General features: G+C 33.3%; 1 protein-coding gene across 3 annotated transcripts in view; it reads right to left on the bottom strand.

Moving 5' to 3' along the window:
- LOC136040175 (merlin-like) overlaps window positions 1–25,438 on the bottom strand; it is an 84,131-nt gene that overhangs the window by 23,366 nt on the left and 35,327 nt on the right. For all 3 annotated transcript variants that reach the window (XM_065724322.1, XM_065724323.1, XM_065724324.1), the window contains 4 exons: window positions 21,717–21,926; window positions 15,624–15,730; window positions 7,104–7,233; window positions 421–552 (listed from right to left, as the gene is read on the bottom strand). In XM_065724322.1, coding sequence (XP_065580394.1) covers window positions 421–552; window positions 7,104–7,233; window positions 15,624–15,730; window positions 21,717–21,926 — 579 coding nt within the window. The remainder of the gene's footprint in view (window positions 1–420; window positions 553–7,103; window positions 7,234–15,623; window positions 15,731–21,716; window positions 21,927–25,438) is intronic.

Here is a 25,438-nt window from a genome sequence, read left to right as displayed (position 1 = left end):
TAGTTCTTTGTTTTATAGGCTTCTTATTCTTATATAGATTCACACACACACGCCCATATAATAGAAAAAATTGAGGTTTAGATATACACTTTCTCCCAGCTATTCAATAATTGGGCTACAAACGGATAAGCCAGATTTAGTTTTTTCCCCCAACTTCGTCTGCTTAGACTACATAAGTATTAATAAGCTTAAAAAGTTTTCTTAATTTCAGGTTAGCGAAATAAAACGATTTTCCACCATAATAAAAGCCAAGATATTAGTGGTAGAGTTCCAATATATAAGCTTAGTCTATATACTGGTTTATAACTCCGCTTTATGTTTTGATTTTATGTTTTATCACCCACGGCTGAGGAGTTTCAGCGAAAAGAAGACAAAACAGGATAATGTGACAACAAAAGAGGATAATAAAAATCAAATTGCCTTCATTGCTTGAATACGAAGGCGGTTTAATTCCTCCTCAGCTTCAATGGCTTTCTGTTGAAGGAGTGCTGCTTCTTCTTCTGTTACACGAACTTTGGCATTCAAAAGGTCGGCGGTCTCTTCTGAACGTCGCTGAAATAATGAAAAACATAAATATTAAAATATTTGATAAAGTCGAACAAATAATAAAAAACAACAGAAAAAACATCAGATGTGCTTGGCTTATTCAATACGTGAAATGATTATTCAATACATGAACGTCGCTAATACGTCAACGCCGAAATAATGAAAAACGTAAATATTTAAATATTTTGACAAATACGAAAAAGTAATAAAAACAACAGAAAAACGTCAGACAAGCTTGGCTTATTTAATATGTGAAATACTTATTCATTACATGAACGTCACTGAACGTCAAAATAATAAAAAATATAAATATTTAAATATTTTGATAAATACGAAAAAAATAGATAAAAAACAACAGAAAAAACGTCAAATAAGCTTGACTTATTCAATACGTGAAATAATTATTCAAAACATGAACGTCAAAGAACGTCGTCTAAATAATGGAAAACATAAATGCTTAAATATTTTGATAAATACGAAAAAAATAGATAAAAAACAACAAAAAAACGTCCTGTAAGCTTGGCTTATTCAATACATGATATAATTATTCAATACATGAACGTCGCTGAGAGTCCAAACAATGGAAAACATAAATATTTAAACATTTGATAAATACAAAAAATATAAAAAAAACAACAGAAAAAACGTCCGATAAGCTTAGCTTATTCAATACGTGGAATAATTATTCAATACATGAACGTCGCTGAACGTCAAACAATGAAAAATATAAATATTTAAATATTTTGATAAATACGAAAAAAATATAAAAAACAACAGAAAAAACGTTAAATAAGCTTGGCTTATTCAATACGTGAAATAATTATTCAATACATGAACGTAACTGAACGTCAAAATAATGAAAAACATAAATGCTTAAATATTTTGATAAATAAGAAATAAAATAAACAAAAAACAAGTTTAACTTATTCAATACGTGAAGTAATTATTCAATACGTGAGCGTCGCTGAACGTCAAAATAATGAAAGACATAAATATTTAAATATTTTAATAAATACGAAAAAAAAACAGAAAAAATTTCAATGAAAAACTACTATATTTACTTTCTAAATGCCATTACCGCACTGCTGCTATGTGTGGTTCTATTCGAGTAACAGCATATAATTAAAATTAACAATTCCTGTTGAAAAATCAGTATTTTGACCAGTTATATTATAACGATTGAATATAAACGAGTTTCGGTCTGGGGTGACAGCCGAAGGAGATATTTTGAAAAACAGTAATAACGGTAAAACGGTAAAGGGAAAAACGGTAAACAGATAATTGATATCTGTGCGATGCCTGAATATGTGTGAAGCCTGAAAATATTATGAGAAAGATAAACTGCGGTATTCAATATGTGAAAATGAAAATTCGAGGATGAAGATGCGAGTGTAGATAGCACAGTACTTAAAAAAAAACTCTAAAAACATTGCGATAATAAAACGAATATTTTCTCAAAAGTTTTACTTGACGTATTTTTAAATCCAAGCGGAATTTATTTGAATAAGAATGAGCAAGATTTTCAAGGTTCTACAAGGTCGCCAAATAAGACTGAATGGTCAAAAACATTCACATTTTTCTATTAGTAATTTTTTTTCCTTTTTGGTAGATTATTTTTAGAGTTTGTTTGGCGATGTTTGATGGCTATGATGTGCAGCCACCGGTTAAAATTGACGGTTTTTTGTCCTCCAGACAGGAGTACTACCTCAACTCAATGCCATTATCGACATCATTTCAATGAAGGAAAACGTCATTTTAGTGACATTTTAAGACAAAATTCTCTTGGAAGAGTTACTATTTGGCTGAGTTCAACAAAATTATTATTTTCATTATAACGATGGAGGACACCATTTTAATGACGAAAAAGGTCATTTTAATGACAGAGCATTGGAAAAAAACCAATATTTATCCCAGCTTAATGAAATTGTATGTTATTTTAATGAAGGAAAATCTCATTTTAATAGAGAGAAAGATGGGTTTATTAATATAAATAACAAAACAAAACAAGCAAATGGCCCGAAGCAAAGCTTGTTTGGGCTTACAACCCCAATACACATACAAATAAAACAATACGAAAAAGAAGAAAAAATAAAAAGAAAAGAAAAGGAAAAGAAAAAAGAAAGAAAGAAGAAGAAAAAATCAATTACCCTGCATTTCAATCGAAACGGATTTCCACTTCAAAAGAGACAAAACAAAAAGAAACCAAAACCACTTAACCAGTATCGCCAAAATCAAAACCAACATCTTGGCTCCACTTGAGGTCCATTTAACTATCAAAACCATAAATATTAAGGCAAAATAGCTTTAATTCCCGCCGAAATTCAAAAAAACTATCCATGTTTCTCAAAGTCGTAGGTAAACAATTCCATGCATGGGGTCCTAGATGCCGAATAGAAAATTGAGATCTACGGGTAATAGCAAGTGGACGACGAATTATATCGGACTGTCTCGTAGAATGTGTATGAATATCACTTCCTAATTCAAACATACTTTTAAAACATGTTGGTAAACAATTTTGAAAATATTTATATATAAACAGGCTTCGATAAAAAATAATAAGTCCTGCTAAAGGCAAGATTTTGCATTCTATATACCTCTTTTGTACCGAGTCTTTAAAACCTACACCACATAACACTCGAAGCGCTTTATTCTGCAAAACTCGAACACGATGGAGATGAGAAGGAAATGTACTACCCCAAACATTGCAACAATATAGCAGATAAGGATGAATTAAGGAATAATATATTGTTCTTAAAATATCTCTTGGGAAAATATACTGCAACTTTCTTAAAATGCCAACATTCCTAGCGAGTTTAAGACTAATATAATCTATATGTTCTCTAAAGCTGAGACATTCATCAATTAAAACTCCTAGATATTTTGTACAATTTATTCTTAAAATACTCATATCAGCAATATTAAGTCTGTCTATCCAAGGGTAATAATTTGTGCTCCTACCATACAATAAAAAGCAAGATTTACTATAATTCAAATTTAACTTATTAAGCTTCATCCAATTTTGTACAAACTCCATACTGGGGTCCTAGATGCCGGAATAATGGAGTAATGGAGAAATAACCAATATTTATCTCAAATTAATGAAATTACAGTTGTCATTTTAATGACTGAAAAGCCATTTTAATGACGGAGTATGACGGAGCCATTTTAAAGAGCCAATATTTATCTCAATTTAATAAAATTGTAGCCATCATTTTGATGACGAAAAATGTCATTTTAATGACAGAGTAATGGAAAATACTCTTGCAGAGGCATAGGGGATAGTTGGTGATTGGCGCGGAAGCAGCACTAATAGTGACAGAGAACCCCTCTGCATAGTTTGCAATGAGAGCTTTCTTGTAATAGACGATAGATTCTATTGTCCAGCATTAAAAAGGAACTGAGCAGAATCCGCTCCAGTACACATCTTGCACCAAGGAAGTAAACAGGGTGAGGGTCTCAGGGTTTGGGCCCCTCAAAATCCTAAATTTAACTGAATTTCTGGGTACTTCTTATTCAAATCAGAAATAAATTTGTTTTTTATAATGTCCCCGCTCCCCCCTTTGGCCAAAATTCCTGAATATGAATGCCTTGCAACTATCAACCTCGTCCCAAGTTTCCGAAATTAAGCCCAAGTCTATGAAGGATGAGTGGAAGATGGTAGGGTGAAGAGTATATCAAAAGGTGAGAAAAACAGCGAAAAACAAGAAAAAAGTGAAGTGAATAATGAGTGAATAATGAAAAAAAGTGAATAATGAAGCCAGGTAGACTGAAGAGCGTTTCAAAAGCCAAGAACAATAGCACAAATAAAGAAAAAAGTCGAAAAAAGAACACATTGGCCAAAAAAAAACCCGAAATGATTATTTTAGGAACTAAAACAAAATAATAAAGCCAGGTAGGTTAATACCTTCAGCCGACTAGGCTGAAGGGTATTTCAAAAGCAAAGAAAAATAGCAGAAAGCAAGAAAAGAATAGGAAAAAAGAAGATATATGCGGAAAAAGAGGTAGGAAAGATTATTTTAAGAACTAAAAAAATAATAGAACATAAAATATAAGGTCATTTTCAACTCTCAAGTCTTATTTTGGCCCCCCCCCCTTTAGTTTCTGATAACCCTTGCTCGAGGAGTAGCACAATCGAGAAAACGTTGGCGCATACATAGTTTAGTGAGAATTGTTATTTTTAGGGTCTTTAATCGTCACACCATCCTAGGGCTTTTAGAAACAGCTTGCAAAGGAATGGTAGTTAATACAAGTTTTCTTATTACGGTTGAATCTAATTGACCTTTTTCAAATTCCTGTCACCGAGTAATGTCGGTGAATAGTCGCTTAAGCATCTTGGGAATTTCACATGTAATTTTAGTATTTTCGACAAAGGGGTTCTTACGGTATTGAAAATGACTCCATTTGGATTCTTTTGACAATTTTAGGAAAAGGTATAGAATCATAATAAATAATTGGGGATATTTAAGGCAAATCTCTGGGAGATGGTTTTACTGTAATACATCAACAAGCAATGACTGCAGCAATAGAGTATAGCTATGCAGCAATGACTGCTCTAGTGCACCAATCTACTCTAGTGCAGCAATGACTGCAGCAATTGAGTATAGCATAGAGCTATGAAACAAGTGGCACTTCAAAGCCAAGTAGCCTATTTTTGGATTTTATATTGAAAGTTCTTGAAAACGACGATGTCTCAGACAAATTCCCATACTATACATATGAGTCAGCCAAGTGCAAGCGGCATGAAAATGCCACTTGTTTAATGCCACATGAAAATGCCACTTGTATATGAAAGCCAAGTAGCCTATTTTTGGATTTTATACTGAAAGTTCATGAAAACGACGATGTCTCAGACAAATTCCCATACTATACATACGAGTCAGCCAAGTGCTTTATCCCTAAGACTCGAGGAAGGATCAATTGTTTCTTCTCTACCTGCTTCAAAACTAAGTTTTTTCGATAAGATTCATAGTTCTGTTATTTATCTATTTTTCTTTGTTTCTCTCTTTTCTGTTTATTTATATGAGATTGGTTATTATTATTAATAAGTTGATGAGAGATTGGTTGTTATTAGTTATTATATTTTTTTGTTTCGTTTGTAGTGAATTACTAGTTAGAAAATGAGTTTTATGTACCCGCCCAGTCGCAAGTGCTTTTTTGTATCTTTCTTTGGACGGGTACTTGCATATTAGTTAAATGTATTTGATTTATAAATAAAATGGACTGAACTGAACTGAACGATAAATAACAGCATTCATTTCCATAATAGAAACTGAAAATATGACTTTTTTCTTTGAGGATGTAGCTCAAATACTACAGCCCAGCATCAACTTATTGAAGCTAAAGTAAGCGAATTTTTTATTGTATTCAATAAAATTACTAAAATTATATAATCACAAATTAATCTTAAATTAAATGTTAAAGTTGATATAATTATAATTAAATTTAATTAAAATAATGCCAACCCTTTAGACTAAAATAATCAAAAACAAAGTTCCATATTTTTAACATACCATTGGTCCAACATAGCTTGATTTTATTGTTTTTCAATACCCTCTTAAATCAAGTCCTGGTTTGTGTGTTTATCGAAATATTTCAGCAGTTGTCTAGCTAATCTAAAAGTATTGCTAGTCTTTTCATACATATGAGCTTTTTAACATATTTAAACGCATTAAAACCCCAATATGGCTTGAATTCACTATTTTTCAGTAGCATCACGAACTAATCCTGAGTTGTGGGTTTACCAAAATATATCAGCAGTTGTGGAACCGATACAAAATAACTATATTTCATAGTTACAGACATATAAAATTCATTTAGTTGTGATGTGATATCTGGTTTCTTTCATGAGCCTCAGTCCAATTCAGTACTGGGAACGAATGGGGTGAGCCTAACTTGAGCTAGGAGTGAATAGACTGGGAATCTCGTTGGAATCGGCAGAATTTAGCACTTGATCTTTGCAAATATACCCTATATACGACATACCGTGAAAGATTCAAAATTCTAAAAAAAAAAATTTGAGGGGGATTACAAAGAAGTTTTTCGAAGGGGGAAAGGGGTGCAAAAAAACGCATAAAAACTTTGTTCATATTCATTTTTGTTATGTTTTTAAGAGTCAGACATTCATTTCGAAGGGGGGAGGGTCAAACCCCTTAACCGTGATGCCCATGGATACAGCCTTGCCAACAACCATAATGATAAAAAAATAGATGGCAGATTCTCACTAGTTTTCACCTTTTTCATTCGAAAATATTCCATTTAAAAGTCTGTGAGATTTGACAGGAATTTTTCTGAATTCCCTATATATGTCAACTAACTTTTTGTCTCTTTTCAATTTTCCTCCAAATAGCTCATTTTCATTTTATTTACTCTTCTTATGTCCTTCCTCTTATTTTGTTATTTTCCTCTTCAGCTATCTTATTATCTAACTTTTCACATCTCTATGTAGAGATGCATTGTTTGGTTGATATTAAAAAAAAAAAAAAAATTATTTTATTAAAACGTAAAATGCTGAAACGAATAGGGAGAAGAAATAAGAGAATAGAAAACCGGTTTCATACAAGAGCTTCATTGGCCAGCCTCATTTCTTCTTGATACTGAGAAAGCCGCTGCTCCAAGGACATTTTTTCCCGCTCTGCTGCTTCCCTTAACTGCTTCTCCTTCAGAAGTTTTGTCCTCTCCATCTGGCGCCTTTAAATACAAAACAGGGACGATCATTATCATTTTAACCACTTTATCAACAATGTTAAATAAAATACCACGCAAATTCAGGAAGTCATAATGTCCTTTTCAGGAAAATTGGAAAATTTTCAGGAAAATTTTATCTTACCAATAAAGAAGCTTCTACAGGCTGTTTCCGAGGCTTATAAGGTCAAACTTCTCCGCTAATTTACTGTTTTGGAACCACCGTGGTAATTGAAGCAAAAATTACAATATCTGAAATATGCCACTCGTAGGGTACTACAATATTTTTTACGAAACAAATGTAATACCAGAAAATTTCCAGAAAAACTTACTGTTTTTTGACAGGAAGTCTTTTTTTTAAGAAAAATGTCCGTTTAGAATCAAGGTATGAGAAGCACTTTTCACATGCATATATTTTTCTAAACGATATTTATTGACTAATTCTGGCAAACACAGGTAGGGATAAAGCATATCCTTGTGTAACACCATCTTACATCGGAAACTAATCTGTCAGCCTAGTCTCTGCCTGAGCTGAGTATAGACGACCTTCATATAAGTTTAAAAAGAGTATGGGTGACTTATAAAAGTACAATCTGACGCTGATGTCCATAAAAAAACCATCGACGCCATCTTTCGTTTGGAAAAACTTGGCATTTTTTCAAGCTGTGTAATTGTTTCTCTGTCAAGAACTAGGATCAGACACATATTATTACACTAATTTTACCAACTACAAAAACTAAATTAATTATTTTTATCATTGCAGTAAAAAAAAAGACGCCAAACACTAGATGACGTCAAGTATTTCTTTGGTCAACACCAGTGCCATGGGCTTAATAACATTAGGTTTTAATAATATTTCTGATAATTTTCGGCATTCAAAAAATTGGAGAGTTTTCCAAATTATTTTATGATGAAGTTCATTGAAAATTTTGAGAGAGTATATCAAAATTTCTACTTTTGAATTATACGCATAGTTTTGGGTACTTCCGTTCACTGACCGTATTCTAAGCAATAAGTTCTATGAAGAACGTGATTCTATCCCACTTTCTAGACCTATTTTGAGAGAAATGAAGCGTTATGCAGACGAAGAATGACAGATTGCCCTTTTGGCCATCCATCTAGGGCCAAACGAAAAACATATCATCCCTGAATAAGGTGGAAAAAGCTTATAAAAAAGGATTTAATGGGAAATAAAGCTTCTTGGGAGAGTTAAAAGCTTGAAATAAATTGGGGCGCAGGAGGAGAGTGCGTAGCTGTGTTGAGCCCAGGCAGCATAAGGCTGTAGTGAGTTGTTAACAGTAGCAGTATACTAAAAATTAAAAAAAATTCTACTTTTCATCCATTGGCTCTTAGTGTATTACATGAAGATTAATTGTATTTTCAGTGTTGTTTATTATTGTCAGTATTATTTGGCTGTTACCCGAAGACTAATGATATTTTCAATTTTTTATTAGTGTTAAGTGTTATTTGGCTACTACCCAAAGACTAATGACATTTTCAGTGTTATTTATTAGTGTTAGTGTTATTTGGCTTTTAATCGAAGACTAATGGAAATTTCAGTGTCATTTATTAGTTTTAGCGTTATTTGGCTCTTACCCAAAGACTAATAAAATTTTCAATGTTGTTTATTAATGTTACTGTTATTTGGCTGTTACCCGAAGACTAATGATATTTTCAATTTTTTATTAGTGTTAAGTGTTATTTGGCTACTACCCAAAGACTAATGACATTTTCAGTGTTATTTATAAGTGTTAGTGTTATTTGGCTTTTAATCGAAGACTAATGGAAATTTCAGTGTCATTTGTTAGTTTTAGCGTTATTTGGCTCTTACCCAAAGACTAATAAAATTTTCAATGTTGTTTATTAATGTTAGTGTTATTTGGCTCTTACCCCAAGACTAATGATATTTTCAATGTTATTTATTAGTTATTAATTTATGTTATCTGGCTCTTACCCGAAGACTAAAGATACTTACAGTGTTATTTATTAGTGTCAGTGTTATATTTGGCTCTTACCCCAAGACTAATGATATTTTCAATTTTTTATTAGTGTTAAGTGTTATTTGGCTACTACCCAAAGACTAATGACATTTTCAGTGTTATTTATTAGTGTTAGTGTTATTTGGCTTTTAATCGAAGACTAATGGAAATTTCAGTGTCATTTATTAGTTTTAGCGTTATTTAGCTCTTACCCAAAGACTAATAAAATTTTCAATGTTGTTTACTAATGTTACTGTTATTTGGCTGTTACCCGAAGACTAATGATATTTTCAATTTTTTATTAGTGTTAAGTGTTATTTGGCTACTACCCAAAGACTAATAACATTTTCAGTGTTATTTATAAGTGTTAGTGTTATTTGGCTTTTAATCGAAGACTAATGGAAATTTCAGTGTCATTTATTAGTTTTAGCGTTATTTGGCTCTTACCCAAAGACTAATAAAATTTTCAATGTTGTTTATTAATGTTAGTGTTATTTGGCTCTTACCCCAAGACTAATGATATTTTCAATGTTATTTATTAGTTATTAATTTATGTTATTTGGCTCTTACCCGAAGACTAAAGATACTTACAGTGTTATTTATTAGTGTCAGTGTTATATTTGGCTCTTACCCGAAGACTAATGATATTTTCAATTTTTTATTAGTGTTAAGTGTTATTTGGCTACTACCCAAAGACTAATGACATTTTCAGTGTTATTTATTAGTGTTAGTGTTATTTGGCTTTTAATCGAAGACTAATGGAAATTTCAGTGTCATTTATTAGTTTTAGCGTTATTTGGCTCTTACCCGAAGACTAATAAATTTTTCAATGTTGTTTATTAATGTTAGTGTTATTTGGCTCTTACCCCAAGACTAATGATATTTTCAATGTTATTTATTAGTTATTAATGTATGTTATTTGGCTCTTACCCGAAGACTAAAGATACTTACAGTGTTATTTATTAGTGTCAGTGTTATTTGGCTCTTACCCGAAGAGTAAAGATACTTACAGTGTTATTTATTAGTGTCAGTGTTATTTGGCTCTTACCCGAAGACTAAAGATACTTACAGTGTTATTTATTAGTGTCAGTGTTATTTGGCTCTTACCCGAAGACTAATGATATTTTCAATGTTTTTTATTAGTATTAGTGTTATTTGGCTCTTTTTTAAAGACTAATAGTATTTTTTGTGTTATTTATTAGAGTTAGTATTATTTGGCTATTTCTCAAAAACTAATAATATTTTCAGTGTTATTTATTAGTTTTAGCGTTATTTGGCTCTTACCCGAAGACTAATAAAATTTTCAATGTTGTTTATTAATGTTTGTGTTATTTGGCTCTTACCCCAAGACTAATGATATTTTCAATGTTATTTATTAGTTATTAATTTATGTTATTTGGCTCTTACCCGAAGACTAAAGATACTTACAGTGTTATTTATTAGTGTCAGTGTTATTTGGCTCTAACCCGAAGACTAATGATATTTTCAATGTTATTTATTAGTATTAGTGTTATTTGGCTCTTTTTCAAAGACTAATAGTACTTTTTGTGTTATTTATTAGTGTTAGTATTATTTGGCTATTTCTCAAAACCTAATAATATTTTCAGTGTTATTTATTATTTTTAGTGTTATTTGGCTCTTTCTCAAAGATTAAAAATATTTTCAGTGTTATTTGGCTTTTTCTCAAAGACTAATAATATTTTCAGCGTGCTCAACTGCACGTTTTCAAGAATTAATTTCCATTAATTCTTTGAGAAAAGAATTTCGGCAGAGCTCAAGCTCTGCCGAAACTTGACTGGGGTCTGGAATTTGACAATTCTACAAGAGAAATATATTTCTCTCAAAGAGCGGTAAACGAGTCTAAGTCTTCAAGTACTTACAAAAAACGTACATAACGTTTTTTATTATCTACAAAAAACGATAAGGTTTCATCCCTATTTTGAACTGTTATATTTTCTTACAAAAAACGGATCTGACCTTTAGTCGCTCTGTTTCTGTAAACCATTCCCATAGGAGGGACAGCTAAAGAACAAATGGCAAAGCCGTCGCTCTGTATATCCTCGCCACAATTTGCCGATTGTAAGAGTGCTTCAGCGGGGCAAGTTTGCCATAGCCAACTCGCAGGTTTGACACAAGGGTGTCAAGGCAAAAAAGTTCTCGCTATTTTCTTATCTTGATCATATAGGAAAATAAAAACATTGAGGAGAAAAGGACAGTGCGATAGTAGCACTATCTATTGATGCAATTGGTGTTAGTGAATCCCGTTTCGTCGAGTCGAAAACCTGTTATTCGGTTTTCTGGCCATTAACTTGTGGATCAACGGTGGTATAATCAGATAAAACCTATCTATATTATCCTGCAATGCACTCAAAGAAAAACTCAACATATGAAAATCATCAGCATAGCTTATTAGACTCAAAGATAAAGGCTTAAATCACCAGTAATTTGTTTTGTAACCTTAAAAGTCAAAGTGTTAAATAATATCGGATTTAAACCGAACCTTGTCGAAGTTCTCTATCAAGTTTGTCTGGCACACTAAGCCTGTCAATTCCAAGTTTCAATCTTTTATAGCTATTGGAATACTAATATGACAACATAGCTATTATATGGGTGTTCAAACCAGCATCTAGAAGGATTTAGAAGACGGCAGTCTGGATGACTGCATCAAACGCAGCAAAGATATCAACACAATATATGTATATAAGGACAACCCAAGTTATTTAGCCTTGGCAAGAATATGGTTTAGAAGTCTATGGGTAAAAGCACAGCTGAGATGTTTTCGAAACTCAAACTGTCTTTGAGCTCACACTTCGATATAACTTCGCTGTGAACCATTCTTTCCAGCACTGCGCAACTTACTTGAGACGGTAATTGGCATATATTCTCCACATTTACTTGAGTTTTTTCCTTTCTTCTTTGGTTTGGAACGGGTGTGACTCTGTAAGCCCAGCCAGAGTTGGCCCAGCTCTAAATGGGTACCCAGAGAAATCTGAGGGAAAAACACAGGAATCATCAAATGATTAGCCCCCAACCACGCATTACATTTCCGGCCGAGGGCGGAAAATCGAAAGCTCAGTACCTGCCTTACGCAGATTGATACCACAAGCTATTATACATAATATTACCAAGGTCGTGTCCAGAAGTAGGGGATTATTGGGTTTGACCCCCCCCCGAAATGTTTGTCCGTAAAATAAAAAAAAAAGCAAACAAACAATTTTTCGTGCGTTTTTAAAGTGTTTCTTTTTTATACACCCCCATATACGAGCAAAAATGCTGGATACGGCCCTTGATATTACTTAAACTTTTTCTAAGAGACTGATCTAAGTTTTCTTTAAAAATATCAAATATAATTTAGTAAAAACTAAATATGAGCTACTGAACGAATGGTAAATAATCTTCTTATGTTAAGACATTAAAACCTTGGCATTGATGAGAAATGACACAAAACGTTCACCAAAAACTTGCACAGGGAACAAGTCACCTGACGACGAGCATCCATCTTCATCCAGCGTCTACGAGCCAAACCCCCAACAGGTAACTCCTAATAGCAATAATCTTACCTTTTTTCTCACAAAAAATTCTAAATCCGATATACAGAACAGTTTCCAGAGTTAAGGACCCATCCGGTTTCCGAGGCGTTCCCTCCCTTTCCGAGACTATTCAAAAAGGGTCACATTTTAGTTTGAAAATAAGTATTTTTGATTCAAAAATTTTTGCTAGACCGAGCTTAGTTAGGCTGAATTTTTCTAGGCCGAACTCTGTTAGACCTACAGGCCGAATCTCTGAGCCTTTTTCTCTTCCTAACTCAAGGCGAAGAGACTACCAGATACGCGTTAAAGAAAGGTAACTTAGGATTTACTTTTAGCTTGAAGACCTGAATGCTTTCTTGGCGATTATACTGCTGTCTGGGTATCATAAGCTTCCAAGTGAAAACCAATATTGGTTCAAATCAGATGACTAGGATTTCTCCATCGAAGCCAAAGCCATGAGTAGGAACAGTTTCAACAATAAAAATCTTGATCATGGTGACAAAATGGTCAAAGTGCAACCACTCTTAGAAATTGTAAACTTAAAGTTGAAACAGCTAGGGACCTTCTGAAGTAAACTTTCCATAGACGAGCAAATGATACCGTTCTACGGGTATCATAGCTGCAAACTGTTTGTCAAGGGTAAGCCCATTCATTTTGGCTACAAGGCCTGGGTATTAGCTTGCACTCATGGCTACCCTTTCGACATAGATCTCTATCAAATGAAAGCGACAGAGCAGCAGCTCTCGTGGCGCTCAGCACGAAAGTGCCGAGTTTAAGTGCCAAACATAAGTTCGGCATCAAGTAAAAGTTCGGCAAAAGCACGAAGTTGATTTTGATAAGTTTTTTACAAGCTATGATTCGCTTGTTCAGTTCCATCGCCTGGGTTTTAGGGCGACTGGAAAAGTCCTTGAAAATCACTCGAGAGGGTGCTCTTTGACAGAAATCGGGGTCTTTGATTTCAGAGCGTCAGGAACTGTTTTAACTGTCAAGCGGAATGATAGCAAAGATGTCTGCGTCGCAACCAACTTTGATACTATTAAGCCGTTAGTTGAAAATTCTGGTTTGCTTTTTAAGATAAAAAAATATCAGAGGGACACTAGCCTCCCCCACGCCCTCTTTTCCCCAAATACATATGATCGAAATTTTGAGATTGACATTTTGTTTGAAATAATCACAGGACTATATAACAATCCTCAAGGGTTAATACAACCCACGGAGCTTGGGAGTAAGGGGTGTAAGTAATGCCCCGTGTTATATATCATTTTTATAGAAGGTCCCAAGCTGTTTGTTTCAGACCTTTTGCACCAAACTCTTCATAGACGAGTAAATGATTCCGTTCTACGGGCGTCCTAGCTGCAAAATGTTTATCGAAGGTAAGCCAACTTTTTGGATACAAGGCAAGGGTATTAGCTCTCTCTCATGGCTACCCTTCAACATCAATCTCTACCCAGAGAAAGCGGCAGAGCAGCAGCTCTCGTGACACTCGGCAAAAGAGCTGTAAAAAATGGCTATAATTGCTGTAACAACTTCAATAACTGTAACCATTGAAGACCTATTAAAGCGTCACAACCAACTTTGATACTATTGAGCCCAAGTTTCAAGCCAGAAGGTGCCCAAGCAGCGTGGGATATATTTATCCCACAGCCAGACATTGTCAAGAACTATAACCAAATTATAGATGGCTTTGTTCTCCTGGACAATGCCCTTTCTTGATATAGACCCAATGTCAGAAGCAAAAAATAGTATTGGATGATTGGTCAGTCTTCTTTGCATCCTCACCGTCACGGTTTGGCAATCCTACTGCCACCTCCACGAAAATGATGAAGAAGGAAAATTGTCACAAAAACACATCTCAGAAAAGTTGGGGAGGTTCTTTTTAGCAATGGAACTTTACTTCCGGCCAACAGAGGGGAAGGGGTTCCTGGAGTATTTTTTCGAAGAAAGCTACTGTCCACGTCATTGAGCTAGCTCCAACGCAAGGCCGATGCACAGTTTGTTGGATGAACATACGTCTACAGTGTCGAAACTAAAGGGGGGGAAACTCCACATTCTAACTTGTTATAAGTCATTTCATGCATAGAATTCGAATTCTTCTTGTTTTCTTATACTTTTGGCCACTTTTTCTTACGTTATAGTCTAATTTGATGAGCCAAGATTAAACCCGAATCTGCCCATTGCTCCCAAATGGGAACACACTGTAGGACCAATGGTGAAGGTGTTGATTTTTTGTTTGCACTAAAAACTTCAAAATTGAACCCCAATGACTTCTCTTGAAAATTCAGCATGGTTTCCAACAGGAACTAGGCTTGGAAATTAACGGGTTAGAATCAGCTCTAAGTGCCAGACTTGGGGGCAGAATGTGGAAGCTGGGAACTGAACCATAACTGAAAGCATACAAGAGCTATTGTATCAATCATTGTATGATCAGTCATTTTTATTAAATTTAAATCTTACTTTATTATAGAGAATTTTATTTAAATTTTTACAATTTGACTTGTATCTTTAGTTAAATTTATTATTATATAGATTTTATTATTATATTCATTATTGCATGTTATTAAATAATATATATTATTATATTATTAATTTATTATATATTTATCAGGTTTACATTTTTATGCTTTTGTTATGTCGAGCTTTTCATTCATAAGAACCCTAGCCACTTGAATAGCCTCTTAGGCCTTATGCACCTAATATAGGACAATTTCTCAGGTTGGTTGTGGAGCCCAGAAGTAAATTTTTGTGATTTGCGTTTCTCTTGTTGTGTTAGGTATTGTTTCTGTTATGTTAACGTAATGACATTTATTTAAAAGTGAATTTTCCTTCTGTTTTGTATTGTCATGGCCCTAGGGCTTTTAGCGCAATAAAACTTACTATAATGCATTACCTTAATTTCTCCTCCTTTGCTTGTGCCTTCATTTGTTGGACTTCCATTGTATCAGGACGTCTCCGCCTCATGTATAAATCATGATTACCACTACAGAGATCCAAGATCTGAAATTAAAATCTCATGACTTTCAAACAGTCTTGCTCGCAAGGGTAGGGGGCTTCAGGACCATGCAATCCCAAAATTTCACAAGTGTTGTGATTTTCTCTATATTTTTTCATAATTTTCAAAAAAACTTGGCTTTTAATACTTTTTTGAAGCTTGTGCCCCCTCTCCTCGATTTATGATATGTAAAACCCCTAATTTCTACTTCAGATAGTTGAGGGACTATGCAAAAGGATTTCAGAGATGAGAGTTAAACTACGGACAATCTACGGAGAAATGATTATGCGATAGATGAACGTTTCTTGTTTTATTAATAGCTAAATTTTATAAATGGCAATAATACGAATTATTTAATTAAATATCTAGTTAGATTATTCAATTATTTAATTAATTAAGAATTACGTTTCTTAAATTCCTAATCTAAATTAAAAGATGCGATCTTATTTTTGTTATTGTCATCATTATTAAATATGCCTAATTAAATTAAATCCAATATTAACATAAAAAAATTTTCACCATTAAAATAGTTAGTTACATGGTTAAAGTATTTGATTAAATTATAATTTAAATGTTTAATTCATTGTTTATTAATTATTTAGTTGATGATAACAGAAAAATATTTGTACAACAATGTTTTCGAGTTTGTGTCAATCAAGAGGTGATTATCTTTGCATTTGGATTACAAAAAAGTAGATAATTCCATTTATGGACGGATACTCTAGTTTTTCTTTGCCTTCGTTTCCAATCTAATTTATCTTTCTTTTTAGAGGCCTACTTTTAAATCTTCATTGCTTTAATTTGCATTTTGCATTTCTGTTTAGGAGTCTGACCTGTTTGGTCTTATCTTATAATTAAAATAACAAACAAGCTTTTTTCAACTGGAAGTATGGAGTAACATTAAAACTTAAAACGAACAAAAAATTTTTTTTTTTTGCAAATCAACAGCCCCTGTGTTTCAGCAGCCATTTTTAAGAATTGGGGGAAAATCAACTTTAGCCTCAAGATCGAAGCGTTGAGGAGGGGGAAGACCCTCTCATATACGGAGTAATTTATGTACATTTTAAGTTTCAATGTTGCTCCTTACTTTTAGTTGTGAAAACTTATTTTTTAACTTAGTTTCTGGCCGTTTCTCAAATCATGCCAGAACTTGAAAAATTTCCAAAGCGCATAATTCCCCCGCACAATTCCCTGGTAAAAATCTCCCAGACAATCCCCCCTAAAAAAAAGTCTCCTTACTTTCCTTTGAAAAAAAACAACATTTTTTTAATCAAAATTCTGATTGTTTCTCAAATCATTTCAGAAATCATCCTACCCTCCCACATAAAATATCCAACAAAAAAAATCCCCAGACGATAACCCTTTAGAAAGTTCTCCCAGATGTACAATCCCCCCCCCCCCACCGTGGAAACCGTACTCCCAGAAAAATCCTCCCCATGTGTTAAATTGATAAGCTAAAGGGAATTACAAAAACAGGATATAAAGTAGCACAACTGTCTTCATTTGTGTTTACATTCTTTGTGTTTACATTCATTTATTTGTGTTTGTGTTTACATTTTCTTTTTTTGTGTTTTTATTTTCTTTGTGTTTTTCTTTGTGTTTGTGTTTTTATTTTCTTTGTGTTTACATTCATTTATTTGTGTTTGTGTTTACATTTTCTTTTTTTGTGTTTTTATTTTCTTTGTGTTTGTGTTTTTATTTTCTTTGTGTTTACATTAATTTATTTGTGTTTGTGTTTACATTTTCTTTTTTTGTGTTTTTATTTTCTTTGTGTTTTTCTTTGTGTTTGTGTTTTTATTTTCTTTGTGTTTACATTCATTTATTTGTGTTTGTGTTTACATTTTCTTTTTTTGTGTTTTTATTTTCTTTGTGTTTTTCTTTGTGTTTGTGTTTTTATTTTCTTTGTGTTTACATTCATTTATTTGTGTTTGTGTTTACATTTTCTTTTTTTGTGTTTTTCTTTGTGTTTGTGTTTTTATTTTCTTTGTGTTTACATTCATTTATTTGTGTTTGTGTTTACATTTTCTTTTTTTGTGTTTTTATTTTCTTTGTGTTTTTCTTTGTGTTTGTGTTTTTATTTTCTTTGTGTTTACATTCATTTATTTGTGTTTGTGTTTACATTTTCTTTTTTTGTGTTTTTATTTTCTTTGTGTTTTTCTTTGTGTTTGTGTTTTTATTTTCTTTGTGTTTACATTCATTAAATAGTTCAGCATTTTTCTTTTTTAATTAGCAAGACTTAAATAAATTCCCGGAAATATTTTCAACTTCTTAATAGCTAAGAATCCAAGTACTTTCATCCTATTCTGGCTAGAGTACAAGCAAATATTCATTTATCATATTATTTGAACTCCAAAACTGCACGTTCTGCCCCACAATTTTCAATCAACACATGTTATTATCCTAAGACAAAAGAAGAAGAAAAAAAACTGAGAAGAAGAAAAAAGTTCGTCTTCAGACGAACTTAACTGAGGGGGGACTCCAATTTGTAATACTTTATGGTCTTTCTAAGGTTAAGACTGATTATTTCTGCATGTTTATGGTTCACTTAATTAATCATAATTATTTCTGTTCCTTAAAGAAAATCGAAAATAGGTAAAAAATACAGACAAGTCTCATGATTTTGTAATTTGCTTTAATTTTGCAAAATTCAATTTTGTTGTTTAGACAACTTATATTATTATTTATTATTTATCATGCCATATTTTTGTCTATTTACTGGTCAAATTGATTAAATAAAAAACCTCAAAAAGAGCAAAAAATCAAACTGTTTTCAGTCAATTTTGGATAAAAGCATAAATATTTATTTACCGTATTATATCTATGGACTCGTCAACTTGCTCACACCTAATTTGTGTACAAATAGAAGTGTATTTTGACCAAAATTCTAAGAAACAGACTAAGCTCGTTGTACGACTTTGTTCTTTGGACGTCAAAAATTATTTGCTTAAGATATTGTTGATCAAGACATCTCCTACTTTTAAGGAATTAATGACGTCCAGAAGTTTAGAAGATCTGTGTAAAAGCGACATGTAAACGCTTTTGTCTACAAATAATTAGCTACCTATGGTAATTAGGTGTGCGCTCCAGACTTGAAGTCGTGAGGCCAGGGGTTCGAGTCTTTTTGTCGCTGTTTTTTTTTTTTTGGAATGGGGTTAATGGTGTGACTCTGTTGGCGACCCAGCTCTAACTGTGTACCGGAAGATACCTGAGAAAAAACAGGAGAAGCGTCGGATAATTTGCCCCCCCAACCACGCATTGCACTCCTTACCGAAGGCAGTGAATCAGGAAATAGGTAGCGGCGCAACACAGACCATTGATCAGCATAAATTTTTTTGTTTTAGTATATGGTAATTAGCCCATAACTATATGTAAAAATTAAAGAGTTAAATTAAAATGTTTTTTTTTTAAAGTTAAAAAGTATGGGTATTAAAAATAACAAGACAAGATGATGGCACCTGTAGATTATCGGGGGAAGGGGAAGCCTATAAATCTTCTATCTAGGGGGCTGAAAGTAAAAAAAAACAATTTCTTTATCCAAAGTATTCAGCAATTATATACTTTTTCGGCCCTTTTTGCATATTTAAGATCTTTTAGGAGAGAAGAGAGGGAAGGGCTGGGGAGGGGGAGAGAAATTTCAGGAATATTTTTGGTAAGGAGTTACTGATTTCTACTCTCTACCAATGAAATGGTTCTAGTCCACTTATCATGTATGGAATAAAAAGGGATATAGAACAGTCATATGATTGCTAAAGATGTAAAATTTATTTCTTTACTAGCACAAAGGGGAGAAACCATCCTAAATGAGCTGGAGATGGTATTAAAAAAGATCGCTACGAAATACTTTTGAGACGGTCCAACTAGACGCTTTTCTAACTATTGCACTGCAACATAAAGCTCAAGTGAAATCCTAATTATTAGTTTTTTCTTTAGTGTAATTTTATCGTTGTGCAGTAAGAGTTAGTGCAGTAATTGGTTTCTAGTTCATGCGTTTTTGTTTGTTTTTTATGATTCATTTTCCTCCACTCCGTCTTATCATGCTATGTGAATGAATGGTGTTCAATAAATAAATAGACACTATGGTGAGACCTTCTATTAGAAAACATATCAAATTCAATAGATAAAGAGCTCATTAACAATTAGTATTACTGAAGTATCTTCCAAATAACTTATATACCTGCAATTTCTATGACCTGTCAAAATTAATCCCTCCGCCCACAAGCACCACTCCACTTGCACCAGGCGAGGTAAAAATTTTAGGGAGGTAAAATTTTAAATAAATAATCTAACGGTTGTAATTATTTTGTAGCTTTTGAAATTTTATTTGTGTTAAAATAAAATAGAGAGTACAATTAACAAAAGAAAATAATTAATAAATTACTAATTAATTAATAGAAACACACTAAAAATAAAATAATTACATAATAGTGATTAAAACAATCAAATTTAAAAATTGATAATAATTAGAATTTTCAATAATAAATTCAAAAATAATAAAATAGCTAAATTATTAATTAATTAAAAATATTTTGTTGACAAATAAAAATTTTGTTAAAATCTGACCCTAAAATTTTGTATGAAACAGGGGGGGGGGGTGCTAAAGTTTTTTTCCAGGGCGCAAGAGAGGCCAAAACCGCCACTGATTGGCTAGCATTAAAGAATTGGCTCTGGGGTTATATCTAAGAGGGTTTTTTTTGCATTTTTTTTTCAATTTGCGCGCATAACGCTCCTGAAAGAGCAAACACATCCATGATATTAAATTTATGGATTTTTTCTCTCATTAAAATTATTTTGAGTTGATTAGAGATTAGCAATCTTTATTATTATTATTTTTTTGTGATAGTTAGAAAGTTAGTTACAGTCAACTTTTACTAACTCGAAATTGACGGAAAAACTATTTTTCTTCGAGTTATGCATAGTTCGATTTATGAGTTCGAGTTACGCAGGAAATTCTACATAAAATACGATTCATATATGTAACAAGTTATAGAGATAAGCTAAATGAAAACTTGAGTTAAGAGGTACAAAATCATTAAATTTATTCCCTACAGCCACTACAAAATTAAGAATAAAATTATTAGTGCATTACAGACTTGACATATTATGACTTTAAAATGTCAAGACAATTTCAATAGATAAAATAGCTAAGCTAGAGTCAACCTTCGCTCATAAAAAATATGAGAAAACTCTTTAATTTTCTTGAGTTTGGAAAAACTCCTATAACAAGAAGCAACGAAGACGCACAGCGTTAGGTAAGACCCAAATCCTTAAGTTACATTAGGCTTAGAGGCTGAAAGCTTAATTCAGCTAAAACATACACAACTCCACTGTTTAAAAGAGCTCCATTTAATCCTCAATCCTTCAGTTACACTGGGCTTAGAGTCTGATAGCTTAATTTGACTAAATTACAGAGCTCCACTCTCTTAAAGAGCTCCACTTAATCCTCAATCCATAAGTTACATTGGACACAGAGTCTGAAAGCTTAATTTAACTAAAAATTTCAGTCTTCCACTGTCTCCTCAATCCATAATTTACATGGGGCTTAGAGTCTGAAAGCTTAATTTAACTAAAAATTACAGAACTCCACTCTCTTAAAACGCTCCACTTAATCCTCAATCCATAAGTTACATTGGGCACAGAGTCTGAAAGCTTAATTTAACTAAATTTTACAGTCTTCCACTGTCTCCTCAATCCATAATTTACATGGGGCTTAGAGTCTGAAAGCTTAATTCAACCAAAAATTATAGAGCTCCACTATCTCAAAGAGCTCCACGTAATCCTCAATCCTTAAGCTACATTGGGCTCAGAGTCTGAAAGCTTAATTAAACTAAAAATTACAGAGCTCCACTGTCTTAAAGAACTCCACTTAATCCTTAATCCTTAAGTTAAATTGGGCATAGAGTCTGAATGCTTAATTCAACTAGAAATGTGAAAACTTTCTTAAAATTAGCCTTTTTTAAAAATAAAGTCTAAAAAATAAAAAAAAGGGCTCACCACTTTGTTAACTTTAGGGTTTTCCGTGATGATGACAAAATTCGGTGCAGTCTTGTCCACAGGTCGAATAACAAATTTCTTATCTTCACATGATACATTTCTAACCTCAGACCATGGGAAATTTATTTTTGGCTGTAATTGGTTGTCCTTCTCATAAATATTCAGTCCTAAAGATGTTACACCCAACCAAAGCTCTGTATCTTTTTTATTCTGTAAATAAAATTAACTACAAAATAAATATCCAGTTCAGTCAAGTTGTAATCAGGATTGCATCTTGAAAAAGGGTACCAGTTGGCACGGTGAGTTCCCCCCCCCCGTTCTAAATTTGAAAACAATTTTGTATATTCATTAAACAAGACGAGGAAACTATTCATTCCACTGCATTTTCATGCATTGGTCCCAAGTGAGAACCAACTTGATCATGTTGGAATAAAAATTTAAGAGAAAAAGAGCAAAGCTGTGGTGCCAGCAGCGTGGCACCACAAGTGGCAGCAGGGCACCAGTTGGTGTCACCACACGTGGCACCAGGAGCATGACAAGGCTGTGGTGCCAGGAGGTGGAAAACTGAATGACAATATCCCCCCTCTCCCTGAAGCTACCCAGATTTGTTAGACACTAGAAAGATTCATGAGGCACGAACAGAGAAGGGATAGAGACTGGCTGAAGACCGTCAGGGAAACTGCAGACCAAAAATGGGTCTTCGGATGACTCGAAGATCCAATGATGCCAGGCAGGACAGTTCATTGTCTGGCTATCACCGATATTAAAACTAAGTAAAGTTTGAAGTAAATTTTCACCATTTCTTATCTCCTTTCAATTGTATTTCTGTCAAATACGTAATAAACTCCAAATGAATCATTCCAAAAAATTAAAAAGATTAAAGAAAAAACTTTGACAAATTAAAAAACATCCTTCATAAATTGTCAAAGTTTGGTTAAAAAAGTGGCATTTTAGACCGGTACATTTAATTCGAAAGTAAAGAATGCAATCATTCTAAGAATTTTCCCTTTCCAGTTACCAAGACATTTTTCTTTTACCATTATTTGGGTGGGGTTCGTAAGTAAATTTGAGTAAATATTTGTCTCTTAGGGTCCCACGGCAAAGGAACTTATATATGTAGCATTCAAGCCGTTAGACAATAACAAAGTTTTTCAGTCCTTTTTCCAGTCCTATCTTGGCTAACCCATATTTTTTTTTCCGTTTTCTTTTGTAATTTGGAGTCCCAACGAATTACATATTTAAATTTTGTAAACTATAAAAATTATTTTCAGCATTGAAGCTCCTATGGTTAAAGGACTAACAGATAGAAGTTTCAAGCGAGTAAGTGAAGTTTCACTTACTTTTTTGTTGAACCTTTCATATAAAACAGGTAGGGGAGATCGGGGTTATCCAGCACAAGGGGTTACTCTGAACAGACGAAGGGGGTCGTTCCAGTTTCTGATGTTGCGAATATAATTAAGAATCTAAAAATCAATTCTTCATCAGGATATGATGGAATTAATGTCAAAATTGTGAAGGAAAGTACTCAAGTTCTGGTTGAGCCATTTTTGTTGAACCTTTCATATAAAACAGGTAGGGAAGATAGGGGTTATCCAGCACAAGGGGTTACTCTGAACAGGTCATTTGCTCCCTAATTGCTATCTACACAGTTCCGTAAAAAATACTGAAATAGTTTTTTCTAGCGATTTATTAAAGAAGCTCCTTAAAAAGCCAATAGTTTAACTGTTTCTGAAAACTTTGGATAAAAGTAATTTTGAAGGCTGATTCTTGTGATTTTTCTATCATTTTCTAAGTTCTGCAGCAGCTCACCAGGAGTTCCAATAAAATTCAAAGTTCATAGCTTAAAGTTAAGTAGTCTTAGGGCTATTTTTGTTTTTGCAGAACACTGCCATCTGTTCTGGTTTGTTCAGGACGCATGTTCGACCGTTTACAGTCACAGCAGGGTTATTTCGGACACCGGTTAAAAGGTAACTATGAAAACTTTACTGAAGTGTCTGGAATAGCCTCCTTGAGGTTGAAAAGATGCATTTTCACCTTCAAAAAGGATTGACTATTTTACCTTAGTTTCTTATATATATATATATATATATATATATATATATATATATATATATATATATATATATATATATATATATATATATATATATATATATATATATATATATATATATATCATGAAAAGAGAAGAAGGTCAAGCAGATAGCAAAGAAACGGATGAGCAAGCGAGATTATAAAAAAAAAAAAAAAAAAAAAAAAAAAAACAATTAGACAACCGAAAACAAATCAAGACTCTCAGATTGCCTCTTCTAAAAGGCGCTAGTACCATCAGACGAGTTTGACAGCAAATTATGAATTATGTGCGAGAGATCAAAAAGTGCTCCCCGCATTCGAATGTTATCTTTCGTTTTACAGCAGTCGTTAAACCTCAATCTCAAATTTCTAGTTTGGTGTTTGTAAACATTTATTAGCTCGGCTGATTGCACCTTTTTTTTATCTTTAGTTAGATGTCCATCTGGGTCTATCTTTGAACAAATGAAGGCTATATTAAATGTGTCCAAATTCACCCCTAGGAATATCCGGAGTCTCCCCACTATATGCGATGACCTCGGGGAGTGAGCAACAATAGAAAAAAAAAGACTTTCAGATAGAAGAAAAATAGGAACGCTGGATCAAAGAAACTTCAGGGCAATATACGTAATTGGAGCGTTTGAAGTCATCAATCAGGCAAATCGGTTCATGAACACAGCCCCAAAAACAGCTGTCCGGGATAACTCCAGCCTCCTCAACTTTCTCGGATGATCCAAAAAAGTGACAGTAACTCCTCTTTTTAAAGGAGGAGATCCATCAGATGTGTCTATTTATAGGTGTATTTCACTTTTATCTACTCATTCTAATATTTTTAAAAACGAAAGCATAAACAAATTGCACGTTTTTTGGAATTATAGGGTTTTCTGAATTCGAGACAATTTGTCTTTCGTCACAGCCACTCTTCAGAATAGCTCTTGCTTTTGCTTTGCTTTCCCTTTATATAAATAAAATGAAGGATCAGAGTAAAATTTCTATGTCAATGCTTCTGGACATAATGAAGGCGTTTGATTGTATGTCCCATGATATCCTGCTTGGTAAGATAAACCATATTGGGGTGAGAGATCATCTTTTTTCATATAATTAGGATTAATCGTATACCTTCGAAAACAATGAACTGCGGAGCGCCTCAAGGTTCAGTTCTCGGACCTCTCTTATTTATTATTCACATTAAAGACTTCGAGTTTATTTTCGACCGCCCCCAGTTGGTCGCCTCAAACTTCAGTGTCCAGTCCAAGCTGGGATGCGAGTCCTGACGAAATGTTGCACGGCTTTGCAGATTTCCCAGTCATTGGATGTGCTAAAGGTGATTTTGAGGTGCTGGTTTATCGACAGCAACAGGCGATGGAGCATGTTTACTGGTTTATCGACAGCAACAGGCGATGGAGCATGTTTACTTGTGAATGGGCACTAACAAAATGACTAAAAATATTAAGAAATTCGATGTTTTGCTATTTTCATGAGTAGGAAAGCTCCAGCCCTATTTCACAGATCTCCAAACGACTAGAGGTATGATTCAGAGACCAGAAAATGGCTTTGAAAAGTATCTGGGTGCGTGCATTAATAAAGATTTGTCTTTCAAACAACATTCTGCAGCGGTGGGCTTAAAAATTTCTAGAAATCTGGGAATAGAA

The sequence above is a fragment of the Artemia franciscana genome, chromosome 20, assembly GCF_032884065.1.
Source record: "Artemia franciscana chromosome 20, ASM3288406v1, whole genome shotgun sequence".
NCBI lineage: Eukaryota > Metazoa > Arthropoda > Branchiopoda > Anostraca > Artemiidae > Artemia > Artemia franciscana.
This window is presented reverse-complemented; position numbering and strand designations above follow the sequence as displayed.